Source organism: Anoplophora glabripennis, unplaced genomic scaffold, assembly GCF_000390285.2.
Source record: "Anoplophora glabripennis isolate ALB-LARVAE unplaced genomic scaffold, Agla_2.0 scaffold41, whole genome shotgun sequence".
In the NCBI taxonomy this organism is placed as follows: Eukaryota; Metazoa; Arthropoda; class Insecta; order Coleoptera; family Cerambycidae; genus Anoplophora; species Anoplophora glabripennis.
Window position 1 is genome coordinate 1,457,633 of NW_019416901.1, and position 10,082 is coordinate 1,467,714.

Consider the following 10,082-nt stretch of genomic DNA (forward strand, 5'->3'; position numbering starts at 1 on the left):
TAGTTTTCGTTTGAAAGCGTAACAAACAAACTTACATTCACATTTATAATATGTAAAAAGAAAATAATGTTCCTACTTTAAACATGATTCGAGATAAATTAAGCGATTATCCTGATTATAATTATAAATCTTTAGATATTTTACGACAAGCTTTATTACAATGAGATTTTAAACATAAAAAACTTGACAATCGTATGGTAATTATATGGTAATATAGCTCGGAATATAATATATCTAGACGAGACAGGGCTAAATTTTTCTGGACGTCTTTGGATTCCGTAGAATTTATGAGTTAAATGTTTTTATGCGGTTCCAATTGAGATCGTAACAACTATACAAGAACGGTTTTTTTTCATAATTTTTTTAATATTTTTAATTACGAACGCTACAGATATCTGGAAATTAAAGTAAAAAATGTATTTCTTTTGCTGATATTATTTCGGCTACAATTTTTTCCGTTATAAGATTTTTTTAAATTTGATGTACCTATCTACTAATAATACTAATAAACATTTCTTATCAATTTCAAAATTAAGCAATTTATTTTAACAAGAAATTAAAAGCTTTAAAAAACCACAAATAAAAAAAGTTCGATTTCATTGTCAATAAAGATCATTTTAACCTTTAGGGCTTCAGGATATTGATGAATTTTTTTCATAAGTGCAATTTCATATCGATATTAAGTGTATCAAATCTGAAAAAAAATGCTAGACTAAAAAAATCTTACGGAAAACCATTAAGTAACTGAAAAAAAATTATTTATAGGTTATCTTTTTCAAAAAGTGTCATAAGCCCTCGCATCATTTTTTTTTATGAGCAAAATCGTGTGAACATCGCTCGTTATTTTGGTTCATTTATAGTTTCCGGACATTCTATATTTTTACTAATATTTGCGATTTGAGCACCTCCAAAAATTTAGAAGTTAGTGATAAAATTTGGGGGATGACATTTTTTAATAGGGACAATTTTTTCATAAATAACTTATTCCAAAATACACTCCAGTGGCGTAGTTATTGGGGGAGTAGGGGACCATTTTTGAAAAAAATCGTACGCCACTGGTTTTTTAAATCATTTTAAATATTACAAATTGATTGTAGATGTTAAAAACATTTTGCCAAATTTTATGACTCGATCCTTTATATTACCGACCTGGTGAGGACTAAACAATGTGGCAACAACCGTAAAAAACAGCTTTCTTCTTGTCTTACGCACTCTGCGTTGTAAACACCTAGTATTTTCGAAATTATGAAATATTAATTTCCCAATAAATGATAATCTAATACCACTTACATGCCTGTTTCCTAACAATTAGGGACCGTCCTAGCCGTTGGCTGCCCTAAAGGAAAACCTCCAATCAAGCGGACAAAAGGGCTCGGACTAATTGGTTTAGTTTAGTTGACTGGAAGTCGGGCAAGTGTGATGGGATAACAATATGGAGCGGCGCTACCCTTACAATGGGCGTGCGGGTCATTAGGAATGACCCCCGTGGCGTGGCGGATGACTTCCTTCTGATTTAACCTGTAATTATTTTGTTTGGTGGCACGTGAGCCATAATCGAACGGTGTGGATGGGAAAATTGCGGGAAGAATAGGAGTTGATACGCCACGGATGTAACAGAGGGGAGATTTTGACTTCTTTATTTTACTGGTATTTAAAAAGAACGTCTCTAAGCCTCAGCAGCGGCAATAAAAGTACATATACTTATTTTAGAACATCTAGTATTTATTTGTAATTTGCATAATTATGTATGTGGAGACACCACTGATCTTTTTCAAATTTCAAAAAACTTGCTAAAGTTGTTTATGTAAAGATCGTAGTAGGCTGGGTCTGTGTAGACACCACAGAAAATATCTAATTCTGTGTATTTGAATGTTTTATATCTAGTATCTAGATAGTAAATGTGCACATTTTAAATTATTCTAAAAGACTTCACATGTTATACATTTGCAGTTAATTTCCACTTTTCCAAACACTAAGTATACTTAAACTATTTTGAGAAATAGAAGTAGGTAGGTACTCACTGATTGTCTGCATTTGGAATTTTCTTGTTCTTTCTCAAAGCAGTCAACTCGACAACCAAACACTTTTACAGTTTGTATAACAAGAAGCACTTTTCTCCTTTTCTCGAGTTTCTCACGGTAAAGCATAATAAATAATTAAACAAATTGTACATAAAACAACGCGTAATCACTTCATAATATGATTTTAATATGAAACACGAAAACGAAATCACCATCAACAATAACAAACAATATCAACAATCAACTGTCGACAAACAACAAACTATTGAGCATGCGCAATACTTCCCTAACGAGAAGCTGAATCCAATCATTTCCTAAGGAGCATTTATATAAAGGTCATTACTGCAGATAGTATCCAGATCCAGAATAGGTTCCAAAATAAGTAAGCTGGGACCAATTATGAATGCGGTAAAACCAAAACCTCTTCACTATGGTTTTTTAATTTACGTTAATTATTGCAATTGACATTAATAAATGTTACTTGTAATTTCTAATTTTCAAATTATAAATTCATTTGTACTCATGATAATGTGTTCTTAACTCTGCCTAGGGTGTTCATAATGTCCTACGGTCATATTTCTCATGGAATATGTATTTCAAAATAGTGACTATACCAAATAACAGACTCGGACATTAAGGTTTAAGTATGGTTTATGTCAATGACAATATTGATAAGAGGGAAGAATAATTTTTGAAAAACGGTACCTACACTATTTTTTCGATATTTTTCTCTATATTTTTTTAACGGATAGCTCAAACAAAAATGGTTTACAAAAAGCCAATATATATTTGCCATGTACAAAATTTCAATTTGTTTTTTTTTTTAGTCGACAATATTGACTATGTCACATTGTTACCGAACTAATTACGATACTCGAACTTCGTATAAACCTAAAAAAACAACAATGCCGCTGAAAACGCCGATGCATTTTATAGCTAATAGAGGGTGGAAACCTTTTGTGCTGAAGAGTACTCCATACACAAAGAAGCGCTTTGCCAAACCGTACTAGTAATTGGTATCAAATCTTTATACAAACATATCAGATATGGCCATGGAAAACTGAAGCGAGCGTGTGCCGTCTCCTTGGAAACGGAGGGGTGGCTCCAACCCACCCCCATCGAATCGTCATTACCGACTGTTTTACAGCCCCGTTCCTGCAGATTTTATACGGAGTGTCCCGTTTTGCTACTGTAAAGCAGGTGCGTAACTAAGGGTGGGCCAAGATGATCCATAGCCCAACTACAAATGCTGTACCACTCTGGGGTTTTCAAATAAACTGAAGGACTTTTCGGTTATTTTGAAAATTGTCCTTTGACCATCGCCGAGTAGCTTTTAGCCATTAGATAAGTTTGTAGGTTCTCGAGATATGTCGAAGTATTTTCAGGTATTTTGACATAATAATGATAATAATAAATAATAATGCTTATTCTCATCTTGGAATAAAATAAATTATAATAAAAAAAACAAGAACATTTTCAACAAATTGCAGAAAACAGAAGTGTTACTCATATGTTTTGTGATCTCACAATATACCAAAGAAAATCTCTAAAATTAGAGGGTCTTTCGATTTGGTAAAAATAGTAGTATTAGCAGCCAATGGCAATTCAAAGTTACTCTGAAGATGCCAAATAATACTGTCACTAAGAAGATATTACATAATTTTTTTTAAACAAAAGGGATTTCGTTTTTAAAATTTTTACATGCTCGGGAAAATAGATTCAATGCCGTGAAAAACATACTGTCAAGTAAGTATAATTTTAAATGCATTTATGTTAGTTTAATGCTTTGTGTTTACTTATTTATTTTGTCTAGATTTAAAATTGTAAAATGTACTTCGACATATTTCATTGATTTCCATTAAATCCATAGAGAAATTAAATATCTCACTATCTCCATGAAAATTACGCGTTGACCCGTTGACCATAGAAAATATAGTACTATATTTTCTATGCCCTTTGACTGAAATATNTAACCTTGAATTTGACATTAAAAAATAAAGCAACCGAATGTAAAATTTCTCCATCTTTCAGAATCTGAGAACAAAAATTTTATTATAATAAAAAAAACAAGAAAATTTTGAACAAATTGCAAAAAACAGAAGTGTTGCTCATATGTGTTTGTGGCCTCACAATATACCAAAAAAATCTCTAAAATTAGAGGGTCTTTCGATTTGGCAAAAATAGTACTATTAGCAGTTAAGTGCCGAATTCAGAGTTACTCTGAAGATCCCAAACAATACATTCAAAAAGAAGAAATTACATAATTTTTTTAAGCAAAAGGGATTCAGTTTTGTAATTTGTGTAATTTTAAATACATTTATATTAATTTCATGTTTTGTGTTTACTTATTTATTTTTTATTGCATGGATTAATTATTTCTCCAAAAACTTATTGTCTTCATTCATTTTTTCAATCTATAAAATAGATTTAAAATTGTAAAATGTACTTCGACTTATTTCATTGGTTTCCAATAAATCCATTGTGAAATTAAATATCTCACTATCTCCATGAAAATTACGCATTGACTGAAATATTATGTATTGTATTCACCACAGAGCTATTCACCGATTGTATTCAATTAACTTGTTTTTCTTACAAATCGGACGAAAACAGCGCCATCTCTTGGTTGCTTATTATTGCAGAATCTATTTACGTTTTGGTATTATAGTATTTGATATAATGAGAATTCGGTAAAGAAGCGTCATCACTTTCCTGTCATTCTCAAATTATCAAATTATTGACAGATTTAGGTTGTTTGTGGTTAATGTTTGTTGATAAACCATTAACTTTTTTGCACTTCCCAATTCTAAAAATGTTTATGGGTTAATTTCAAAATCTTGAAAGAGATATATCTGAATGCTAACTAAATTTTTATTATAATTGAAGGATATGTTATATAACTTCCGTATAGGGTAGTCCAATAATGTCCAAAACTCGAATGCGCCCTATTTTCGGGCAGACCCCTTCGTGCTCTATAAAGCATAGACTCGAAGAAAGAAGAAATAGAATAAAAGCTTTAAAGTTAGAGCAAAGTAGGAAGCCTGACAAACCCGAAGACTTCATCACATATGAAGACAGCGATAGTGAAGAAGAGCCAGCTTCTGTAGAGAACGAAATACTACATACTTCATATAATTTTGTGGATTATGTACGCAACAGGGAAATACAGAACTCGAAGATTTCCTCTATAGGAGGGGATTACGGGAGTCGGCACATCTTGACCCACGAAATGTTCAAAGAAACAGCTATAAGTTTAGGTAATATGAATAAAGTGTTCTGTTCACAGTGGTTAAGTGACCGTCAGGTAGTTTTTGGGACAAAATGCAACAAGGTAATAATGATCGACCAAGTATATAATCCATACGACTAAAATTATGATTTTAGTTAATGGTATATGATGTCGTAACACACAAGATAGATCAAATACCTTCTTTATTAAGCAAACGAGATATTTTGGGTAACGAGCAACAGCAATGTGGCATCCACTCTGTACAAATCAACCCTTCTAGAACATTATTAGCTACAGGCGCCCGTAACACTTGTGATATAGCTATTTATAGGTTGCCAACATTGGACCCTGTATGTGTTGGCGAAAATGCTCATAGAGACTGGGTACGGTTATACTAGATTTGTTTTGCATTTGTGAAAATAAAGTGCTATTTTTTAGGTCTTCGATATGTGTTGGTTAGATGACGAGTTTTTAGTTTCTGGTTCGAGAGACACTAAAATGGCTCTGTGGAGAATTACTCCGGATATGTTAGAAAATAAACAAGAAGTTCCTAGACATCGGCATATATCTGCCATATCTGTCAAAGATTGTCAAAATTCTCAAAAGGTACAGAAGGGAATTGTAAATAATTATAGCCTCTTTGACTTATTTGCACTGACTGTGCATTGAAAATGAGCTTAGAGAAATACTTCACAGATTATCATTTTTTAGGTTAGGGCGTTGACTTTTAATAAAAGATATGAAGAAATAGCGGCGTTAAGTCTAAATGGTTACATCCATATTTGGAACGCAGAAACATTCAAACAGAAATTATCGAGGAAATTGCCCTCTTCTCAGGAAAATGTCTGTTTAGCTGTACAAGACTCAGGATTATACGCTATCGGTTGTAGATCATATACCTTGCTGTTAGACTGTCGAACTTTGCAGGTAGACTTCATTAACTTTTAAAATTTCATATGTGTATAGTAAAAATCGATGTCGTAGGCTGTGAGGAAGGTGTCGTCTAGGTATTCCGGATGCGGAATACGATCAGCCAGCTTTCAGGGAGATGTCCTTACGGTAGGTACCGGTTTGGGTACGCTGATGTTCTATGACCTTAAAGCCGGTAAATACCTGGAATCTAGCATAAATTCGTCGAGGACGGTCGTACTTAAAGCAAGTAAAGGTTACGTGGTAAGTACAAGATAAATTTTAAAATTTACTTAACTTCTATAGTTCATAAATTACGATGTTATTTACAATAGAGTTTTTGTGACAAGAAGTTTTTTTTTAGTTTCCAGATGAGGAGTTTGTCGACAACATACAAAATATAAAATACGTTCCTGCGATCTACACACATTGCTACGACACCAGCGGCACTAGATTATTCACGGCAGGCGGGCCTCTACCCGCCACATTAACGGGCAACTACGCGGGTCTATGGCAGTGAAATTAGGTGATTTTAATTATGATTGCGAATGGAATTCGGTTGGTTTCTTACGTACCACGAGTGAAGCGTGAATGATTGTAGTAAGCAGAGCATTTATTAATTTGTACAGTACGATAACAGATTTATATGACAGACCTGAAAAAAGATTTGTGGCCACCGATTTCTTCCAGCTACTGATTATATGCACAAAAAGTGTAAGTTGACAAAATTTTGAAAGCTTTTATGAAAATTTTTAGTAACGCTCAACATATGTTTTTTCTTATTAAATAAAAATGTAATTTCTCAAGCTCAGCATAAATTATAGTTTTAAAAATTACTTACGGGACGATTTTCGTAAGCAGGGCCCAAACTTTGATGATTATAGAAAAGATCGTAATGAAAATCGGTTGAGAGAAATTTAAAATTTGTTTTTATATATTTTGTATAATATTGTTCAAAAACATGAAAATGCGACATTGATTCTTTCTACAACAATGAGAGTATTCCTACAATTTGTAAATTTTCTAAAATTATCACACATTTTACATGATTCAGACTTATTTGTGTGATAATTTGCTACAATTGTATGGATATTCATGACAGTTTCTTTTCCGTAAGAAAAAATTGTGTAAATATTTGAATAGAACACTATATTTCAGATAAAAAGAAAAGCTTTCGTCATAAGTATGAATTTGCGTATTAGAAAAAATATCGGAAATATCCTACATAAAAAAAAATAACATTTTGATACTATCATGAAAAATATAATATATACAAATCTTAGTTTTTGGAAACAAATTTTTTTCCTGTATAAATATATTTAAAAAATTTTAGAATCTTTTATTAATTTCAGTTTGTGAGGAATAATTTTTTATTTTTTGCCACTTTACCAAATTTTTTTTTTCCAACACTCGTTTCTTTCTACTTGTTGCAAACTTTTTGTCGATACGTGTTGCTACTGTTATCTTATAAAATCAAATAAATATTTGAAGGAAAATAATCGTTGCCACCATACTTTTTGAGTTACGGTATACACATTTTTTTTTACCATGCTTCTATTTTCGTTTTTGAGAGATTGACGTGATTTTTTTATTATTAATCTTAGTTTAAAGCCACGGGAAAAAATCTGCAATATTTGTGAGGTTTTAATTATAAACTTCCAGCAATGAAAATTAATTTGTAATGAATCGACTGCAAAATGTGAAAAATTTTGTGATAGCTTGTAAAAATCCATATATAGGGTGTCCCGAAATTTATACAACAAAATTTGGTCATAGATTCTTAAGACAAATTTAGGGGACCCGTATTTTTTCATTTTGCCAACTAGCCCCCTCTTTCGGGGGCCAGTTGGCCTAAGAAGTCTTTTTTATATCTCACAACCAAGTTGTCCGAGAAACGTTAAATTTGGTACACAGAGATTTTGTGACATGTGGAATCTCACAGTGCTACGCTTTTTGGCGAGAAACCCCCTTAAGACACTTTTTTGTGGGCCCCTTTGTCTTTGGAACCAGAAAAATTTGGTTGAAAATTTGATTTATTTTTAAATTATTAGCTAGGAACCCATTGAATTTAGAAACTTTTTTGTCTCTTGATATTTTTTTCATAAAACGCAATGTTTTTGAGGAAAATGGCGATATGCATTCAATCACATTTTGACATTTTTTTCGAAAACATTGCGTTTTACGAAAACAGTATAGAGACAAAAAGTTTCTAAATTTAATGGCTTTCTAGTGGACTAATAATTTTTAAGAAATTTAAATATGCGACCAAATGTTTTTGGTTCCAAAGACAAGGGGGCCCACAAAGAATTGTCTTAAGGGGGTTCCCCGCCAAAAAAACATGGCACCATCAGATTCCACGTCATAAAACCCCTACTGTGTACCAAATTTAGTGATTCTCATACAACGGGGTCCTGAGATATAAAAAAAAGATTATTCTTAGGGGGCGGATTTCAGGGGGCTGTAACTCCGAAAGAGGGGGCTACTTGGCAAAAATAAAAAATTCGGGTCCCCTAAATTTGTCTTAAGAATCTGCGATCAAATTTTGTTGCATTAATTTCGGGACACCCTGTATACAGAGTGTTCTAATTAAGGGCTAACCACTCTCTAACTTTTTTAATTACCGACTAATTTTAACGAACTTTTTTGTGTTCCCTTTTCGGGTTTTCGAATAGAACTGACGTTTCATTTAAATTTTAAAACCTCAGAACTAATTTTATGAATCTAATATAAAACACATTAGTCAATTTTAAATGTGATTCTTGTTGGATTAGTTGGAACAAATATTAGCCCTGAACAAGCTATAAAAATAAAAGGAAACGTCGACTAAATTTTAAAATCCACAGGAGCAGTATCTTGTCTGACCAAATAAAAGTAGAAAGTCGAATGTGTGTTCCGTTCCATTCATTGTTTAACTTGGATAAGATTAAAAAAAAATGTTTTTGAATTCGCTCGAATTATTTTAATAATAATATCTCTCAAATAAGTTAACAAAAAAAAGCTCGTTTAAATCAGTCGATTAAGAGGGCTCTATAGCGAATAGGCAACCAGCAACACATTTTTATAGATTTTATTACAGTTTGTCTAAATACGAATCAATGCACAAATAACAGACTTTTCTCCATTCTAACGCAGATTTGCTATAAAATGGAGCAAGTTTGAAAGTTAAATTACTTTTTGTTGTCAAGAAATTTGTAATTTGAATCGTAAATTACAAATTTCTTTACACCAAAGAGTAATTTGGGTTTCAAACTCACTCCATTTTATAGGAAATCTGCGTTAGAATGGTGGAAAGTCTGTTATTTGTGCATGGAGTCATATTTAGACGAACTGTGTAATAAAATCTATGAAAATGTATTGCTGGTTGCCTATTTGCTATAGAGCCCTCTCAATAAAATTGTTATGGCTGCGGTCAATCTTTATACATCTGTATTTTTTATTTGAAGCAAATATTTTCATTTTGCCATGAATTTTTTATTTTTAATTACATTAGATATGGATTTTTATAAGTCCTTGAGGTGTACGAGCCACTTTATTTCATTACCACCAACGGGTACAAAACTTTTTTCAGGTTGATTTAAGTTTCACAAAGTACGTTGTAGATAAATTATTTATGTTTATTTAACTGTCTTGTGGCAATTTTTTTTATTCCGTTCAGTCGAGATTGTAGGAAGTATTTTTCTATCTTTCCGTGCAATTTTTAAAGACATTGATTTTTTTGGATGTTTAGAATAAAGGTGACAGTGTATTTTACAGGGTCTTTTCTTTTCAAACGGCAGGAAAACTCCGAAAACCTATTTCTAATAGTACTGAAGTAGTCTTGGTAGAGACGAAACGTCGACATTACAAAAATTCCTTTTTTACGTTTTTACGTTAAAATCTGGGATTTTTTAATTTTGCAGAATCAAATAAAACAGCTATTAAGA

At 32.1% G+C, this 10,082-nt stretch overlaps 1 protein-coding gene across 1 annotated transcript; it reads left to right on the plus strand.

Moving 5' to 3' along the window:
- The first annotated feature begins 4,783 nt into the window (after window positions 1-4,783).
- LOC108917219 (DDB1- and CUL4-associated factor 12) lies at window positions 4,784-6,894 on the plus strand. The gene is made up of 6 exons (XM_018723710.1): window positions 4,784-5,352; window positions 5,406-5,633; window positions 5,689-5,856; window positions 5,962-6,177; window positions 6,235-6,423; window positions 6,524-6,894. The coding sequence occupies exons 1-6, from the start codon at window positions 4,945-4,947 to the stop codon at window positions 6,677-6,679; spliced, it is 1,365 nt and encodes a 454-aa protein (XP_018579226.1). The 5' UTR covers window positions 4,784-4,944; the 3' UTR covers window positions 6,680-6,894.
- The last annotated feature ends 3,188 nt before the right edge of the window (window positions 6,895-10,082 follow it).

Bases quoted from the DNA above. Each gene is read 5' to 3' on its own strand.
- LOC108917219 (XM_018723710.1), top strand. From the start codon at position 4,945: ATGTCCAAAACTCGAATGCGCCCTATTTTCGGGCAGACCCCTTCGTGC. The intron at 5,353-5,405 runs GTAATAATGATC...TTATGATTTTAG, and splicing joins TTGGGACAAAATGCAACAAG to TTAATGGTATATGATGTCGT. The intron at 6,424-6,523 runs GTAAGTACAAGA...GTTTTTTTTTAG, and splicing joins AAGCAAGTAAAGGTTACGTG to TTTCCAGATGAGGAGTTTGT.